Consider the following 19,096-nt stretch of genomic DNA (forward strand, 5'->3'; position numbering starts at 1 on the left):
GGTATGCACATGTGTGGGGGTCATATACATATATGGGTATGTGTGTATGTGGGGGGTGCATGGGTGTGGGTGTGTATGCATGTGGGGGGTGCACCTGTGGGGTATACGTGCGTTGGGGGGGGTGTGGAGGTATGGGGGGGTACATGTGTGTATGTGGGGAGAGACACCGTGGCAGAAAGCCCAGGCTGTCCTGTCCAGGGGGTGCATCCTTGCCCCACAGGCTGCTCTGCTCAGACCCACCTGGCAGAATCTCAGTGGCCCTGGCTCTGCTTCTGCCTTGGAGCACCATTTTGAGGCCAATCCTTCCCGCTGGACTCTGCAGGCAGCAGGCACAGAGCTGTGCACACTCACCTGGCTGCTGGCACCTCTGGGCCCCAGACAAGGGAGGGTTCTCTGGTGAGCTTGGTGTCAGTGGACGGTTGTGGGGAGTAGAGCAGCTATCTGTGTGAAGCACACATGTGGCCCTTTTGGGCCACCACCACTCACACCCCATTACCAGGGGGGAGTGGAAGGCCAGAGCCCGACCTGATCTACAGTGATGCCAAAAGTCACAGAAATAGGAATGGTGGCAGACGGGGTCAAGGTCAGGGCAAATTGATGTCTCCTCCATGCGAGGCAAGGCATCAGCTCGCTTCATTCTCCCAGCAGCCACTGCAGCAGGTGCTATGCTGTTCCCATCGTATAGACAAGGAAACTGAGGCACAGGGGTTCAGTCACTTCTTGAGTCTACACGACTGGAAGAGACATAGCAAAGGATTGGAACCAGGCATAGGGCGTGAGTCTCTGCTGTACCTCAGGGGGACTGGGGTTGGAAGCCATGGGGAGAGAGTGGCGGGGTTCCCACCCATCAGGCCTGGCCCCACCTGTCCAGCCTGGCCCCACCAATCCAGCCTGGGTTCCACTTGTCTGGCCTGGCCCCACCTCTCTGGCCTGGGCTTCAACTCTCTGGCCTGGGTCCACATGTCTGGCCTCCCTGACATTCCTGTCCTTTGAAGTGACCTCATAGTTTCACTCTGAGTCGAGTTGGTCCCATGGGCCCTGTTACCCCACTGGGCTGGTGGATCCCTGGTGGGGCATCCAGACCAGCCTCCATGGGAGCCCCAGCCCTGTATGGCTGTCAGCCTCATCCTGTCTCCTCTCCCTGGTCCCCATCCCACTGGTCACCCTGGATCTGACGTGTCATACCACCTCGAGTACCTAGCAGCTGCTGCCCTCCCTGCAGACACCCTCCAACCTCTGGGGAGCTGTTAATGCTCATGCAGGCTCAGGGTTCTGCTCTCAATAAGAGCCAGAGTCCCTTTAGGGACTCTTGGGTCTGCCATGACCCCCATCACCTCTCTGACCTTATCTGCTGGAGCTGTCCTCTCTGATCCTGGCCCCAACCCCATGTGCTGGTCCTGACTCCAGCAGGTCTCTGGCTGACCCTTGGCTAATGCTCTTCCCACACACTGTGTGGCCTGTGCTCAGTGCTTAGCTGTCCCTGTAGCCCCAGCAGGGATTTGTCAGACAGGAATGCATGTAGACCCATTTCTTGGATAAAGCCAGGGGCTCCTGGCTCCTGAGATCACATCTCTGCCTGGCCCAGATCCCCCAGGAGCCCCCTGTCTGTCATCCACGTAGTAACCTTTGTTCCCAGTGAGGCCTGGCCCTGACCATCCCCTCACCTCATCCCCGTGTCCCAGGCACACCTGCCTCAGGGCCTTTGCACCTGCTGTGTCCCTTCCCAGCACTCTTTCCATCTCCCAGGAGCAAAGTCAGCATGCTTCCTCTGAGGCCCTTCTGGCCAGCTGAGGCCAGTGAAGCAAGGGAGCCCTGGCTGGACACCTAGTTCAAGTCAGCTTCTCTTCTTCCTCACCACATGGCCCCAGGCAGCCCTGCCTGCTCTGGGCATCAGTTTCCTCATCTGGGGATGGACTGATGAGGTGAAAGTGCCTGCCTCATGGCCCTGTGCCCCTCCCTGTCTCCTCTTTGAAGCCCTTCTCTCAGTCGATCCTATGGCTTGTTTCTCTTTGTCCCCCCGGCCTGGACAGGAGCAGGCAGGAGATGCTTCAGCAACAGCGGCTGTGGCTCCTGGCCTTCCTGGGCGGCTCCCCCTGGGGGGCTGGGCAGACCGGTTGGCCTGGTGGCCTCACCACATGTGACAGCTGAGCAGCAGCTGCACAGGTGCCAGGGACAGAGGGGGATCTCTCAGGGCGGTAGGCCTGAGGCCAGCTCTGGCAGTCGTGAGGGCTGCTGGACTGGGCTAAGCTGCAGGGGTTGGTGCTCTGATCTCTCCCTCGGGCATCATGGGCCGAGAGGCTGGGAGGGGTCTGGGCAGAGCCTGACCTCAAAATCTGATTGTCAGGGCAGCGGCCATGAACAAAACCCCCAGTCGAGTGGATGGGAGGGTGAGGGCAGCCTGCCAGGTCGGCAGCGGGTGGGATTTGGCCTGGGTCCTGGACGACAGATCTGTGGACTGAACCATGAGCAGCCGAGGGCTACTGAGGGCCTCAAATCCAGGAGGTTCTGGGGGACAGGGCTCAGCCACCCATAGCCTCCTGGCTTCTGATGGGGAGGGGACTCCAGGCCCGGCCCTGTCCAGGGCTGACGTGGTCATCCCGCAGGGCCTCCCTCCCACGCAAGGTGGCAAGTGGAGGGGCGGGCGGGGAGTGAGGTCTCAGATGGGCTGTCCGCCCCACCAAGATGGCCAGCCTTAAGTGCCTGTGCTTGATGACAAGGGGTGGGCTCAGGCCCAGTGCTGGGGGTGAGGCTCCAGTGCAGTTCCAGGAGTGAAGGGGGCGCTCACCTGGCTGGAGGGAGTGGCCACACCTTTGCCCTGCAGGGTCTGGGGCCTGGAAGGGCTCGGCATCCGGTGAGGGGAGTCAGAATCTGTTTGCCAGTTCTAGTTCCTTTTCTCCTCCACAGCTGGTTTACTGAAGTGCAGTTGGAGGGTTTATTGGTGCTGCATAGTAATGATGTTTAGGGAGCTAAAAATAGTCACGTGAAATTGCTACAGGAAAATCTATCAGTGGTTTCATGTCAGTGGGTAGTCCAGGGAGAGTCGAGGGGCCTCCTGCTGGGAGTTTCACTGCGGGGCCATGTCTGTCTGTTTGCCACTGTGCACTCACAGGTGTACGCTGACCCCAGGTGGCTGTACAGGTAGATCTGTAGGTAGACAGCGGCCCAAGGCCCCGCCTGGACACCCCCTCAGGATCTCCTTGCTTGCAGCCTCTGTCTTCTTTAGCAATGGTGGGAGCTGCTGGCCCCCCAGGGCTGGCTGGGGTGTCCTGGGGCCCCAGTGGACAGAGTACCTGAGGACATGACCCCAGATTCTGGACTACCAGAGTTCATCCTGGCTCACCCCGAATCGTTGTTGCAGCCTTTGCAATGTCTCAGTTTCCCCATTTGCTCACTGGGGTGCTCCTAGCACCTATTTCTGTGGGGTCGCAGTGTGGATCCACGAGCAGCAGCTGGTGACATGCTTGGCCAGCTGAGCGCCCTGGGTGTAAGACATGGGCCCACCACACACCTCAGCCTCATTCCTCCCTGCAGGTCTGCAGAGGCTCACCCGAACCTGTAGCTCTGATTTCGCTCTCTGGGCACAGACCTCCCCGGGCCCTCATTGTGGCAGTTGTCGTTGTTGGGGCTCCATCTCAGCCCTCACCGTGGCCTGGACACAGCTGCTGCCCCAGTCTACAGATGAGGAAACTCAGGGCCCCTGGAGCTCTTGCTGTCCAGGCAGAGCCAGGATTGGGACCCAGGGACAGAACTGTGGCACTGCGTGTGCCCATGTGTGCGTGAAACTCCAAAACCAGCCCAGGCTCCCACAGGGTCAGCATCACAGGCAAAGGCCAGCCCCAGCCATGGGTGCCAGGTGAGGGGTCAGTTCGTGCTCACCAGCTGTGCAGTTCAGTACAGATGAGTCCCACCGACACCCCACACCAGGAACAATTGGGTCCCGTGGTGACCGAGGGCCCCTGGGTTGCTCACCACAGGGTCTACTCCATGAAGCCCAGGGGCATCTGGGGCAGGGCATTGGCTCAGAGTGAGAGTAGCCACTTCTGGACCCCGGTGAGACCTTCTCCTGCAGAATCCTGCTGAGACAGTGATTTTCCTTCCAGGAGAGGGAACTGGCAGGGCTGGCGGCTCAGAGTTTATCCTCTTGAAACTTCAGATGGGAAACACCATCAGCCTCTCCTGGAGCCAGGATGTGTGCGCACATGGCCTCCTGCCTGCATAAGCCAAGAGGAGAGAGCCTGTGGTCTCGCCATCCCCTCCATCTGCACAAGCCCACGCCTGCTGCCTACAGGCTCACCCTCGGCTGGGCTGGGGGTGAGTGGCCTCCCTGCTACCCCGCTGCCTCCAGATGCAGCAGCTTCTGCCCTGGGGGCTCACTCACGCTCCCCCACCCCCTGTGGCCTGCCAGCCTCTGGCCCAGGAAAGCAGGGGCATCTGGCTGTGGCCAGGATGGAGCTAGACCGAGTCCAGGCCAGGGAAGAGACCCAGACACTGATGTTTCAAGGGTTCTGACAATCTAGTTGGTTTTTGATTTTCGTGGTTTTTTTTGTTTTTAAAAACAAATGCTAAAACAGGTTTACAAAAAATGTGATAAATTTTAAGGACTTGTAGTTGACGAATGTGTGCTTTTCACCACACAAGTGATGCAATGACTGGATGTGTCTAGAGAGATGGCCTGCAGTTGCCCTGAGGCTCTTCCAGAACTCTAGAGGGGCCCAGGCAGGACCTGGAGGGAGAGTCTGTTTGCAGTGCCTGGCACCTGGATGTGCGTTTGCCCTGCTGCATCTGCCCTTCCATCTGTCTACCCCATTTGTCTTTTTTCTTCACAAATGCTAGTTAGAAGACAGGTCCCAGCCCAGCTGGGTGTCCCCATGGGGCAGACTCTTCCGCAAGTTTTATGGTTAGTAATGAAACGGTAACACATTCTGTGTTTGCGCATCCTTCTCAGCACGTGCACACACACACCCCGACAGCCCCATTCTCATTCCAGGGCCCAGACACCAGAGCTCAGAGCTCATCCCCCAGGCAGTCTCTGTGATTTTACCTGATTGGGTCAGAAGTGGCCCCAGATGGCCCTGGAAGCAGCTCCTGCTCCTACTCTCAGAACCAGTGGCTCCCCTGTAAAAGTGGGGCTAACCCCACAGTGACTTGAGAAGCGCATGCCGCAGGGTCGGGCCACACGGGGGCAGGATATTCGTTCTGGAGGGAGGTGGCCTATGGGAAGCTGGGGGGAGAGAACTTGCTGCTTTCTGTGGCAATAAGAAGGTCTAGGTGGCCTGTGAGGTGCTCCGAGGTGTGGGGGTGCATGCTGTGTGCATGTGGGAGTCAACAGGCTGAGTGTCAGGGCCAGGGCACCATGGGGCCCAGGGGCCTGTCCAGTGCAGCGACAGTACAGAGAAGGGTCTGGCAGAGATACACGTCCTGCTCAGGGACTCTGCCCCAGCCCACTGCCCAGGCTGTGGAGGCTGGGGGGCGCGGGGGAGAGGGAGCGGTGTGTGAGTGCACATGTCAACATGTGCTTGTGTGTGTGAGTGTGCATGTGCATGGACACGTGCATGGTGGGGTGCCTTGAAACCCCCGCCCCCTCACCGGGCTCGCATCCACCTCAGGTGGTGTCTGCACTGCCCTTGGCATGGTAAATGCTGTGTGTCGACCTGGTTGAGTCACGGGGCCACACGTTTGGTCAGCCATTGTTGTCGGTGTCTGCAAGAGTGTTTCTAAGTGAGGTTAGCATTTAAATCTGTAGACTGAGTAAAGCAGCTGGCCCTCCCCATTGTGGGAGGGCCTCACCCAGTCTGCTGAAGGCCTGACCAGAACAAAAATGCCCACCTTCCCCCAGGTAAGAGGGAGCTCTTGGGACCGGCCTGGTGGCACAGCGGTTAAGTTGACACATTCCACTTCAGTGGCCCAGGGTTCGCCAGTTTGGATCCCGGGTGTGGACCTACACACTGATTGTCAAGCCATGCTGTGGCAGGCGTCCCACATATAAAGTAGAGGAAGATGGGCACGGACGTTAGCTCAGGGCCAGTCTTCCTCAGCAAAAAGAGGAAGATTGGCGGCAGATGTTAGCTCAGGGCTAATCTTCCTCAAACAAAAACAAACAAACAAAAAAAGAGGGAGCTCCTCCTGCCTGAAGGCCTTGAACTGGGACATGGGTTTTTCCAGCTTTTGGACTACACCATCGGTCCCCCTGGGTCTCCAGGTTGCCCACGGCAGAGCCACAATCGTGAATCCAGCTCCTCATAATAAAGCTCTTTCCTGTACACGCATCCTGTTGCTCTGTTTCTCTGGAGAACCCTGACCAGTATACCCTTAGAGCATGTTGCTGAGGTCTTTCTCTGGTTCTCTCCAGCCCTCTGACTGCAATCTGCTGGGCCCTCCCTCTGTGCCATGATGGGGGGCTGGGTCCAGGCGGGGACCCTCAGGGTAGGCAGTGAGGTTCTGAGCTAACAGAAGTGCAGCCTGGTGCCCTGGGTCGGGTGGCGGCATCCAGAGTGGACAGGTACAGACTGGGACTTCACTGCTCTCCAGGGCCTGTGTGGGAACAGCCTCTTAGCAATGAGACCTGCCTGGGGCAGGAGGCCCAAAACAGCAGTGAGTTAGAGTGATGGAGCCCACCCTCGTGGGATAGGTGACCAGCAGTGTTGCTGGACCTCTTGGGCCCTAGACTCTGTCTGCCGGCACTCACTTGTCGTGGGGCACCAGGGGTCAGCTAGTGTTAAGTACCCACGTGTGGAAAGCAAGCTGTTGTCTTCACCAAGACTTTCTTGTCACTGCAGAGACAGCCTCGGTTCTCTCCAGGGGAAGCCTGTGGCCGTATGCAGGGCCGGGTGCTGACCAGTAGAGCCTCCTGCCCAGCATCCAAGTCCCCGGGAGGTGGCATCAGAGAGGGAGCAGGGAGCTCCTCGCCGCCTCAGGCCTTCGCATGCCCTGCTCCCCGTGGGAGGCTCCCCAGCCCTGACCAAGGGTCTTCCCCAAGCAGCTCTGAAGGGGCCCCTTCCTTTGCCTTCCCTGCTTGTGTTACCCTCCTGTCTGTTTGGGTGTCACAGCAACTAGCCTGGCAGGCTGGGTCCCTCCTGAGCTGGTCGCCGATGCCTTGAGCCAAGCTGGCATACAGTTGGTACTCACTGCCAGTTTAATGAATGCAGAGATGGAGGCAGCCCTGGAGCCTGGAATTGGCCTGATGCCTGTAGCAGGGTGGGGCTGGGAGGTACTAGGGTCAGCAGGGGCTCTCTGAGGGCATGGGGGAGGAGTGCCCTCCTCGGGCTGAGATGAGCTAGTGCTCTGAGTGGTTCAGAGGAGGGACAAGGGCATTTGCCCAGGGCTCCAGGAGGAGCCACAGAAATGCAGGCGGCCTGTAGGTGTGCCTGGGGTCTGACAGCCCAGAGGGTGAGCGTGGGGAAGGGTCTGTCCTGTGTCCAAGAAGTCAGGTTCCACCCGCTGCTCAGGCGGCAGCCCGTGGAGCTTTGGGCAGAGCCACATGGCTTGGGCTAAGCTGGTCATCGGGGACCTGAATTCCAGGCTGGGGGAACAGCTTTGGCATGGGAGGGTTTCCAGGGTTCCAGGACAAACACCCCGCGTGCACCCTCACTGCCAGCTGACCTTTAGGAGCCCCCAGCCCCGCTGGCTCACCCTGCCCTCTCCCTTCCTGCTGCCCCTCAGGGCAGGCCCCCCCCCCCCCACCTCATGCAGGAGGGTGCACATGTCAGCCTTCACTGTCGAGTCAGAGGTCAAGGGGTACTCCAAGCCCCCTGATGAGAGGCCATGGAGGAGCAATCCCTCCCCAAATCCTGCTGTCAGCCCCGGGTCTGTGTGATCATGGGTTTGGACCCCTTAAGGGAGAATCGTGGGAGTGTGGAGGGTCCCACCCTAAGAGAGGAGGAACCTGCTGCTGCCCCACGTGTGGCTGCAGAGTGGGGTAGTCAGTCAGCCTACAACTGTACGTGATGGCTCCCAGCACGGGCTGGGGGTCACACGTGGCGGGGAGGTCATGGGGGCTTCTGTGCCTGGAAGGACAGCTGCAGTCTGGCTATCCTCGTTGGTGTCCCTCACTAATTCTTGGAATTGTAGGCCCCTCTCACTGGGCAGGAAGAGGGGTATGGGGGACATCTTGAAGCCGCTGCTGGTGCCAGGTCAGAGGACCCCACCTGGCAAGCACAGTGTGTCCCTGTCCCCACTGCCCGGCCAGAGGATCATGACAGACTGGGACATTGATCCTTCCTACCACCTGCCCAGGTGAGCTGAGGCCTCTGAAGCCCCAGCCAGGCGCCCACCTGAGAACAAAGACCAGCTCTGGGAGAGGCTGCCATGGTCACTGCTGGTTGCACTGGCCAGATTCCCTCAGGTCCTTGGGAGGCACTTCCTGTGGAGGTATGAGGGTGTCATCTGAGGGACACTTCCTGTAGGGATGTGAGGGTATCACCTGGGGACACTTCCTGTGGGGGTGTGAAGATGTCACCTGGGGATGCTTCCCATGAAGCTATGAGCGTGTCACTTGGGGACACTTCCCATGGAAGTGTAAGGATATCACCTGGGAATGCTTCCCATGAGGCTGTGAGGGTGTTAGCTGGGAATACTTCCCATGAGGCTGTGAGGGTGTCACCTGGGAATACTTCCCCTGAGGCTATGAGGGTGTCACCTGGGGACACTTCCTGGGGGGCTGTGACACCTCGGGGGTGTCACCTGGCATGTGGGGGAGCAACTCACTGTGGGTAGATGTGTTGGCATCACCCTCATTCTGACCTTCCTCCTCCCCTCACCCTTGGGCAGATGCTTTCAGAATCTTCTGGGTCCCTTGTTGCAATTTCCCTCCCTCCTCTTTAGCAACCCATGGGCCCAAGTGAGAGGCCGGTGGGTGACACCTTGCCTGCTCACCACCAGTAAACCGGGCTCTCCTGGGCTCTGGGCACATTGGAGGAGCTGCAGGTGAGGCAGGTCCAGGACCGCCTCTGTATAGTAGGAGCTGTGCACCCTGGTGCTGGATGCCCTGCCCCTGGCATGGGGCGTGTGCGATCATACTGCCATTGTTGGCATTGATGCAGCACACGCTTATTAAACATCCGCTGTGTGTCACCTCTGCTCTGGGCACTGGGTGCAGCTGTGTGCAAGGTGGGCCCGGGTCCCTGTTGTGGGGAAGGGGTCTGGGTCTCTGAAGGGCTGCACACCTGGCTGAGACAGGGACCACTTTCCCAGGACAGGACTCCATAGGATCAGGATGCTGAGCTGTGTGGAATTGGGCAGATAAACCCACAGGTGGCTCAGGATTGGGGTAGGGGCAGCTGGAGCTGGACTGTTTCTGCCTGTGGTCAGCTACTGTGGTGATGGCCCTCAGCCTAGGAATCCAAGGAACACTCCCAGGAAGGTTGATGCCTCACCAAGGCCAAAGCAGGTCAGTCTTGGCACCTGCTTCCTGCTGAGCTTGGGTGAAGCCCCATGCTGGGCCAAGGATTAGAGCCCCTCATTACTGGTGAGGCCTCCTTGGGAAACTCAGTCCTCCCTCGATCCAGTTTTGTTTCAACATCACCCTCCCCGGCCTCCCAGTCCTGATGAGTCTGCCCATGCTCATCTGACCCATCTGTCCCCACCCGTCCAACCATTTCCTCTCATCCCCTCAGAGTGGGCCTTCCCAGGATGGGAGGCTCCTTCCCAAGGTGTGAGTCCAGCCTGACAGCCCACTTGGGGGGCCCAGCACCTCCAGGTAGGTGCTGTCACGTGCCCAGGACCCTACTTTCAGAGCACAGGGTGGTCTCGTGTGGTGTTACCAGTGGGATAACGTGGAATCATGTCACTGCCGACTAACTGGCTTTGTCATTCCTCACCCTACAGAAGGACATGGCCCTGAAGCCACATGAGCGGAAGGAGAAATGGGAACGTCGCCTTGTCAAGAAACCCCGTGAGTCAGAAAACTGCCCATCTGCAGAGCCGAGTGAGAACGGGCGGCCCTTGGAGGCAGGCAGCCCCGAGCAGGACCTGGAGCCTGCTTGTGACCGAGGAAAGAAGAAAGTCCCGCTGCAGCCCACAAAGCAGGTGAGTGCTGGGCCCTGCCCCACTCAGAATTGCGGGCTCTGTGCCCCCTTCCCCTGGCGGCCCTCAGGACCACACCAGCACCTGGACACCACCCGTCAGCATCTGGGCCTGCCTGGCAACGCGCTCCATCATTGTTGGGCGTGGGGTATGGGGCACATGTGGACTGGGTCCTGAGCAGAGGCGGGAGACCTGCCTGGGTGAGTCACAGTCAGAGAGAAGCCAGGCCAGGCCAGGAGCTCAGGAATCGGGGGGAGTGTGTGCTTGGGTGGGACAGGAGGCTGCACCCACTGATAGGCCGGCCCCGTTTCCCCATTGCGTCTGTCAGGCTCCGCCGACCACGGGGTGTCCAGCGTGTCTGTAATGCGTGAGGACCAGGCTCATCGCCAGGTGCTCTCTATCTGCTAAGCTTATGTGAAACGCAGTGTGTCTGCGAGACGTGGGGGAGGGAGTCACGTGACTTGCGGTTGGTGGTCCAGGTGCAAGGAACAGCCCTGCCCATTTAGGGGCCTTCCTCTACAGCTACTGGGACCTCGGTGGGAGGGGCATCCTTGCTGTCACCCTGAGCCCAGCTGGGGTAGGGCAGGGAGACTGGGTCCAGGGTCTTTCCCCCAGAGCATAGGGTTCTGTCCTAGGTGTTGGCTCAGTGCTGTAGCTGCTTTCCTCTTTGGGACTCACTGGTTTGCGCCTTCTTTTCAGAGGGGTTCTTCTCAGTGTTTCACACTCCACTTTCAACTCCCTTGGGGATTGGGCTGCTGGTGAGGGGGCAGCATGTCTCAGGGGCCGGGGCTGGATGGGGGGGTCTGCAGGCACACCTGCCCAGGTGGACACGTGCTCTTTCTTCCATGCAGGTGTGCTCCCCAGAAGGGGGGCCGCTCCCAGCCAACCACTGGGACCAGAACGGCCCGGCCCAGCACCAGCAGCAGCTCCAGCCCAGCCAGCCCCAGGGGTCACTCCCAGCCCCGTGTCAGCGCTGCCAGCCCCGTCGGGCTCTCCCGGACCCCGGGCAGCCCTGCCAGCCCCAGCGGCCACTCCCGGGTCAGCGTAGCTGGCCCCAGCGGTCACTTCTGGGCCCGAGACAGCCCTGTCAGCCCCGGCGGTCACTTCTGGGCCCAGGTCAGCCCTGCCGGCCCCAGCGGCTGCTTCCAGCCCCAGATCAGCACTGCCGGCCCCAGCGGTCACTCCTGGCTCAGCCCTCTCGGCCGCGTTGGGCACTTCTAGGCCCCAGGCAACGCTGCCGGCGCCTGCGCTCCCTCTTGGCCCCGTGGCAGCGCTGCCGGCCCCTGCGGTCCCTTCTGGCCCCATGCCACCTCTGTCGGCCCGTGCGGTCCCTCCTGGCCCCGTGCCACCTCTGTCGGCCCCTGCGGTCCCTGCTGGCCCTCTGGCACCGCTGCTGGCCTATGCGGTCATGGGTGGCCCCGTGTCCCCATGGCCAGCCCAGCAGAGCATTCTCAGGACAGCGTTGCCAGCCCCCACAGTCACTCCTCATGCTGTGTCCATGCCGCCGGCCCACCAGCTCACTCTCAGGCCAGTGCTGCTGCCCCCGGCGGACGCTTCTAGCCCCATGTCAACCCCGAAGGTCTCTCCTGGGCCAGCCCAGCCGCCCCCGGCGGTCACTGCTCAGCCTCAGTCAGCCTCAGCAATTAGTTGAAGCCCCAGAACAGCCCAGTCCCCCCAAACCTTCACTCCTGGGCCCTGGACAGCCATGCCAACAAAAGCGGCCACTCCTAGGGCCAGAACAGCCGTGCCGACACAAGCGGCCACTCATGGGCCCGAAGCAGCCCTGCCAGCCCCCACGGTCACTTCTGGGCCCGGGCCAGCCCTGCAAACCCCAGCCGTTACTCCCTATACCGGAGCGCCCTTCGCTCCTTGGACGGCCAGCCTTGCCCCGCCGACCTCTCCTGGGGCTCCCAAGCCAGCCGCGGCGTTCCCTGCTGGACCTGGTTCAGGCCCGCCAGCCCCAGCTCTCACTCCTGGCCCTGGGTCGTCCCTGCCGGCCCCTGAGGTCAGGACGGACTCGATCCTCCATCCCTGCAGTGGCCCGCCAGGCACCATCTGTGAGCCCCGGAGCCTGATGCCCGTTTTCCAGACCACCCGGGTGTGGCTGCGCAGGGGAGGGCCAGGGCCAAGGCTGCCTCACCCTGCAGCGTGAAATGTGTTGCCAGACTGCCTGGAGGCCTCCCGACAAGGCCGGGCTGTTTGCAGTTGGAAACTGAGGCTCAGCAGAGGCGGGAGCCCCCCTCAGGGCCGCCACCAGGCTGAGGCCCACCCGCGCCAAGAAGAGAGGAGAGGACCCCCAGCGTCTTCCCACCCCCCGCCATGCCCGCCTCCACCATGCCCGCTGCTTTGTGACGTGCACGCCCCTGGGAGAGGGAGCACGGCCACCCCCAAGGGCTCGGGCTTGGGGGCAAGTCCCTCGGCATCTCTGTGCCTCTTAAGTGCCCACGTGTCTTTGTATGTCAGAGTCTCCGTACACGCCCGCCCCAGGTGTGCTGCCCAGTGAGTGTGCGTGTGTGTGTGCATGCATGTAGGTGGCATGCACGTGTGGTCTGTGCATGTATGCGTGTATACATGGCACATGTATATGTACCTGGAGTGTGTGTGTGTGTGTGATTTTGGGGCATTCAGCTGCAGGCCTTGCCGTCCTTGGGCCCCACCCCTCTGGCCAGTGTGTATCCCCTGCCCCCAGGCAGAACGTGGGCCCAGTGAGAGCCAGTCTCAGGTCCTGCTCACCTCTCCCTTGGCACAGGGTGATTCGTGTCCACCTCCAAGGTCCTGTGACTGCAGGGAGGGGCCGCAAGGGGCCATCTGTGGTCAAGTAGGAGCTACTGGTGACAGGGAGGTTCCCCCAGGATTCTGCCTCCACCTCAGTGGCTGAGCACTGCAGCAGGGGGCAGACTCTCCTGTCCCCCCGAGCTGTGGACCAAGAGGGCCTGGCCATTCTTGGAATGCCCTTCCTGGCCTCCCACTTGGCCCTGCAGTTTTCCGGCTGTTGGCCCCCAGGGACGTCCTCTGTCAGGACAGATGTCACACTACAGAGCTTTCCCTGCCTCCCTGCCTCTCTCACACCGAGCTCAGGGCTTGCCCACCCCTTGCCCCAGACTCCTGGCTCAGGGCAGCCGGGTGCTGGTGCTCCCGGAGTCCTGGGCATGAGGCAGGAGCTCAGCTCTGACTCTCCCGACTTGGGGGTGCGGGGGAGGGAGCTGCAGCCCTTCTGGGGAGCAGCACTGGGCTCCTGCGCTGTGCACTAGTCTCCCCTGGCTCTGACGGCCGCGTCCACTACAGACCCCAATCATGGAGGCCACAGAGGTGCCCCTGGTTTCTAGACCCAGGCCTTCCCCACTCCCCACTTGTTCATGAGGACCCTGACCCCCACGACCCTCTGGGGGTCCTGACCCACCAGGTGTGGGCTCCGCCCTGCAGTCTGACGCCGGGAGCAGGGCCTACAGGCATCTGTCTTCACCCAGGGTCTCCTTCCCAGAAACCCGGGGCTTATTTTTCTGATTAAAGAAAATAAAAAGTGCAGTGCCATTATTTTTATAACAGCATCAGTTTGTAATTTAACGGATGAGCGTGTGTCGTACGTGAAGTGATTCGTTCCGACAAGTGGTTTTCTGCACAACTGGACCTGCCTCTCCTTCACTACGTTCTGACTGAGCAGCGGGAGGGCAGCCTGGGGAGGGGCCTGGACACGGCTCATGTGCTGTGTGGTGTGGACTTGGGGGGCTCCAGCTCGCCATAGTCGACCTGGCATTCCTTGCAGGATGGCCTCTCCTGTCCTGTCCCGTCCCATCCCTCACAGCCCCTGCTCTGGAAGCCGTCTCTTTGTAGATGCTGCTGAAGGCCCTTCTGAGGTCTTGTCATTGATCCCTCACGTTTCCCCCGTCTCCTAACTACCAGGGTGGCAAGGATTCAGGCCCCCCTGCCCCCGCTGGAACCCTCGTGACATGATGGGCAGTGTGAGTGTCTCTGTCTCCTGGGTGCCCGTGCCTGCTCACGTCTGGGTGGGTCCTGCAGGCAGGCCAGCCCAGGCGGACATGGATGGGTGTGGCTGCTGCCTCTCTGGGCCTTTCTGATCTGGGAGTGTTGGCCAAGGCTCTTCAGTGCCACTTAGGGAGAAAGAACTGACAGGGCACCGGCTGGTGGGAGAGGAGTCTGGAGACCGCAGCCCCCTAGACTGGGCCCACAGGGTCCCCGCAGCCAGGGCCTGGGGCCACTCCACTTCTCCCCATGTGGAACAGTCCCCCCATGGGTGAACCACGTGGTGAGCATGGGTTGGGGGTCGGGCCATGGACCCCCACTGTATGATGCATGGTCACTTGCTGAGGAAGGGGCTGGAGTTCCATCTGAGCCCAGAGGGGCCACAAAGCCCTGCGTGACCACCCTGTGGCCACAGCTGGCCTCGGGTTCAAAGAGCTGGGACCCTGAAGGAAGTGCACTTCAGGGAGGCACCAGTTGCCATGGGGGGACCGGACCACGTATACCATGTCATGGGGCAGCTGCCGCCTGTGTTAGCGTGAAGAAATGCAGGTCCTGCATGGCCAGGTCTTTGATGTTTCTCAAAGCAGCTAGAAACCTAGGTTTTTCTGTGGGTTTGGTAGTTTTGAAATGGTGGCTAATTCTAATTTTGTGAGCCACCTTGCTGGCCAGAGACACAGCGTGTGGTCTGGGGCAAAGGTTTGAGCCCTGGCAGCTGATCTGGCCCTGAGGCCAGGGCTGCGAGGTGTGGCCCACCCCTCAGGAGGGAGAGAGGCTGCCTGGCCTGAAGCGTGGGGATAGAGTGAGTCTTTGGGGGCTGTTGTAGGGGTCGAGGGAGGTCCGTGCTGCCCCAGACACCCCTTGGGTGGAGACAGAACCTGAATACAGTGCTCTGCTGGGGCTTCCCCTCTGAGCACTGCAGCCACCCATGCCCACCACTTCCCCATCTGCATGCTAGGCCTTCTGTGCGAGAGCCCCTGACCATGATGAGCAAAGATGGCGGTGGTGGTGGTGCTGGTTTGTCATCGGATGGAGGAGGGTGGTCCATGTTGGTCCATGTGCAGGTGCCTCCTAGGAGACCCTCAGCATCCACCGGGTGGAAGGCGGGCAGCCTGGGAGGGGAGGGGCATGGGCATGGGTGACCCGACAGTCTCCCAGTCCTTGGAGGGGTTTGCGCGCCATGTCCACATCCCCCTGGAACACCCAGTCAGGCTGGCAGAGCTGGGGAAGAGCTCGTCTGCCACCGGGCCATGTCTCGTTGTGCATGCACCTGGACCTCTTCTGGACAGGCAGGTGCTCTCTGAGTGGGCCCGGCTTTTGTGAGTACCTGATCACTCCCAACCAGTCCTGCCTCTCACGTTGGAAACACCCTGGAGGATGAGCCCCAGCCTTGGTCCCACCAGTCGCTGAACAAGGGTTCCATCAGCACCTGCGTCGCCGGGCGCCGTTCCAGGCACTGAGGATGCAGCTGACCACAGCGGATCACCGCAGCCCCAGGAGCTCTGCTCCAGCAGACAGAGCGTGACTCTGCATGGGTGCGTGGGGCCGGCCGCACTGACGTTTGGCTGGACAGAGAAGCTGGCCGGCCATATCCCCTGGCCAGAGGCTGCGGCTCGTCAGAGACGGGGAGTTAAAGGGAGACCGTGTCCGTGTCCAGCCGCCCACCCTTGCCTGGGAGACTTGGCAAGAAGCCTGTCCCAGGACTGGGATTGGGGGGCCCGTGACTGAGGGGCTCCGCCCAGCCCCCAGGGGCCCTGTTAGAAGGAGGCTCTGCACCTGCAGGTGGAGCTCAGAGCAGCGCTTGATAGCACTTGACGGGCGCCACATGCAGGACTGTAAATGCTCCAGTAGCCACATTAAAATCATGAAAAGGAGAGACAAAATTAATCTTGCTAATTATTTTAACTCCATATATTCAAAATAGTATCATTGCAACATGTAATTGATATGAAAGTTACTAGTGAGATATTTTACTTTTTTGTGCCAAGTCTTGGAAAGGCAGCCTGGGTCTTCAGGGATGGCTTGTCCCGGTTCCCGCTGGCTGCACGTCAGTGCTCAGGAGCCTCGTGGCTCAGAGTAGGCGGCGTGGCCCGGGGAGGGCCCAGAGAGACGTGCCCCTCATGAGCTCTCCTCATGCTTGCTGCTCTGGTTGGTTGGTTCATTCTCATGCCCAGACAGCCCTGTGGTTTCAATCCCCACCGTTGGGCTGCACAGCTGAGTGTGCGTCAGCCCAGAACCTGCCCTCCGAGCTGTGGGCCTGTGTGTCGTGTGTCCTGACGTCTCCACCAGATGCCACCGCCCCCTCACTGACCACAGACAGCCAGACACGCTGGCTCTGATCTTCCCGTCATTTCATTATTGAACCTGGTGTCTGCCCAGGTGATTGCACCAGAGACTGAGTCGTCTTCACTGCCCTCCCTGACCCAGGCCAGTCCTTTGCTTCCACCTTCTAAGTGTCCCTCTGAATGGGATTTCATTAGAAAATTACTCAAAGCAAATGAAAATAAAAATTCATAATTAAAATGCATAGGCTACAGCTAAAGCTGTGCTCAAACTAAGGCCTCTGGCTCCACATGCTGGTTTGGAAAAGAAGGTAGGCCTGAAATCAAAGACCCGGTGAGGCTGGGAGGGACAGGACGGTACACCTAGAGGAGGGAGGAAATAATGCAGATAGGGCAGAAACTCCTGGAAACACGACAGAGAAAATGAACAAAGCCACACATCGTTTCTCTGAAAACATCGACAGTACTGAGAAATGTGCAGCTGGCTTGATGGAGGAGAGGGGAGAACACAGAACCAGTATCAGGAAGGAGAGGAGATACCCCTGCGGGTGCTGCAGGCATACAAAGGCTGGTGCAGAAATCATTTTCCAGCAATTCAACAGTGTAGTTCAAGTGGACAGATTTTTTGAAAAATGCAACTTATCAGAATTGACGTAAGCTGAGCAGACCATCTGCAGAGTCCTATGTGTGTTCAAGAGGCTGAGTTTACAATCTGGACATCAGTGTCCACGCCCGCCCGTCGCTGACCCATCAGCCCACCACCCTCACTGCCTCAGGACACGGTCCTCTCACAGCTGTCCCGGCAGCGGCCCCAGTGGGTCCCTGGTCACTGTGCTGACCTCACCATACGAGGAGGCGGCGTATTGTTGTTATTCCCCTTTTCCAGTTGAGGATTCTGAAGCAAAAAAAAAAGGCAGAGGCTGAATGAACTCACCCAAGAGAAACAGGATAATGTTGAACCCAGGCTGAGCCAGGATTCAAATCCAGGCAGCTCCTTCTGGAATCTGCCCATGACCTTGACCCCCGCCTGGAAGACAGCAGCAGCAGCAACCTCTGGCCTGCCCTCTGCTGTCTCCCTGCCGTGTGCAGGCAGTGAGGCTCCTCCATGGAACCCATTGGAGCATGTCCTTCCCTCCCTGGAAGCCTCCTGGAAGGTTCGCTCAGGGTGGAGTCCTGCCTCCGGGACATGCCCTGCCAGGCCCTCTGTGCCCGCCCTGCCTACCTTCTGGCTGACTAACCCTGTGGTCCAGCTCCCGTGCCACGCCACCCACCTGCAGGCCTTCCCCTCATGCCCTGTGCCCCCTCTATCCGCTCTCCCTGGTGTGGTGACTGCCCCATTTCTCATCTGCACCCCGACCGGGCCTTATACACCGTGCCTGGGTGGGGGTGGGGGGGCTAGGCCCCTGAGGCCTCAGTAGTGCTGAGGGAGAGAGACAGAGAGATGCAAAGAGAGAGAGAGGCAGTGAGGGACAGAAAGTGAGGGGAAGAGAAGAGAGAGGGAGAGTCCTGGACGCTCCATGATGGCCCGTCCGTGCCCTCTCCACATCTGTCTGCCCTGTGCCCTTTCGTTTGGGGATTTTCTAATCACTAACAAGACAGTTGCCAGACTGGGCAACTGGTCTTCTGGTCCCTCCAGAAGACTCACGCTGGCCTCTGGCAGATGAGCGTCCTGACGGGGAGCTGGCTTGGCCACTGTTCTCTGTCTTCTCGCCTGTGCAGTGGGGTGATGAGTTTCCTCCCTTCGGGTTTCAGGGTTGATGAGTTAACTGGAGTGAGGTCTGAGAGCCATGCTAATCCTGGCTGCTCATGGAAACGTCTGGCTCCAGTTAACGTGAATGGTTTCCCCCAGCTCCACCCGACCTTGTGCCAGGTTACAGCTTGGGGCTCAGGTGCACGGGGCTTCCCAGGCTGCTCCGTGGTCCTCCCTGCCGCGCTGTGCCGGCGTGGAAACCGGCCTGTGTGCAGCTGCGCCTCCTCCTCCACCCTGGAGGGGGCGGCCCTTCCACTGCTCGGAGGGCAGATCTGCAGTGAGGAGCCTGGCTCTGCCTCTCTCCAGTGCTAGCACTGCCTCCTGCCCGGTGGCCTTGGGCAACTGACTTCTTTCTGGGTCTGTTTCCTCATCTGTAAAATGGGGAAGTCAGTAATGTGTCTTAGATTGTTGAGACAAAAAAATGAGTTAATTCACATTTCCGTGCTGTATAGGTATTTGCCATTCTATTGTGATTACTGCCTTGTCTTGATCACTCACAGAATGGTTTCTCCCGCCTCCTGGGCGAGGCCTGGCCCAGCAAGGCTGGGTCATGCGTGGGGCACTGGAGCAAGGCTGCCCGCAATCCCTGAGACCCCTCCACAGACATGGGCCTCATGTGAACCCAGTGTGGCCCAGGGGCTTACCAGCGGGCACCACTGGGAGGAGGATAGAGGAGCAAGTGGATGTCTGGGACGTGGCAGGCACCCCTCACCTGCACTGTCCCAGCCCTCAATCAGGGGAGGGCTCGTCATTCGGCACACACTTACTTTTTGGAGCCTTCTTGTCAGTCCCTGTCTGCGTGTGGGGATGCAGTGGTAAGCAGAAAGATGACAGTCCCAGCCCTCAGGAAGCTGAAACTCCAGTTGGGAAGACAGGCATGAAACACCTGGAGGGATTTTGAGGTGACAACAGGCCCGCCTGGGAAAGGAGGGGGGCTCCTTTAGATCAGGGGGTCAGGGAGGCCTGAGCTGAGGCCTGAGAGACAAGGAGCTGGCCTGCCAGCACCCCTGGGAAGGAGGACTGTGGATATCACTCTCCTGTGCAGGGAGCACTGAGGAGTTTTAAG

At 60.0% G+C, this 19,096-nt stretch overlaps 1 protein-coding gene across 13 annotated transcripts in view; it reads left to right on the forward strand.

Annotated features, from left to right (window-relative positions):
- The window catches only part of FBRSL1 (fibrosin like 1), an 89,765-nt gene that overhangs the window by 9,442 nt on the left and 61,227 nt on the right, over nt 1–19,096 (forward strand). For 12 of the 13 annotated variants that reach the window (XM_070220484.1, XM_070220485.1, XM_070220479.1 and 9 more), the window contains exon 2: nt 9,823–10,023. In XM_070220484.1, the coding sequence (XP_070076585.1) occupies nt 9,823–10,023 (201 nt within the window). Of the gene's footprint in view, nt 1–9,822; nt 10,024–10,871; nt 13,561–19,096 lie in introns of those variants that run through there. The other variant, XM_070220487.1, reaches the window with a different exon arrangement.

This window comes from Equus caballus, chromosome 8, assembly GCF_041296265.1.
Source record: "Equus caballus isolate H_3958 breed thoroughbred chromosome 8, TB-T2T, whole genome shotgun sequence".
Taxonomy (NCBI): Eukaryota; Metazoa; Chordata; class Mammalia; order Perissodactyla; family Equidae; genus Equus; species Equus caballus.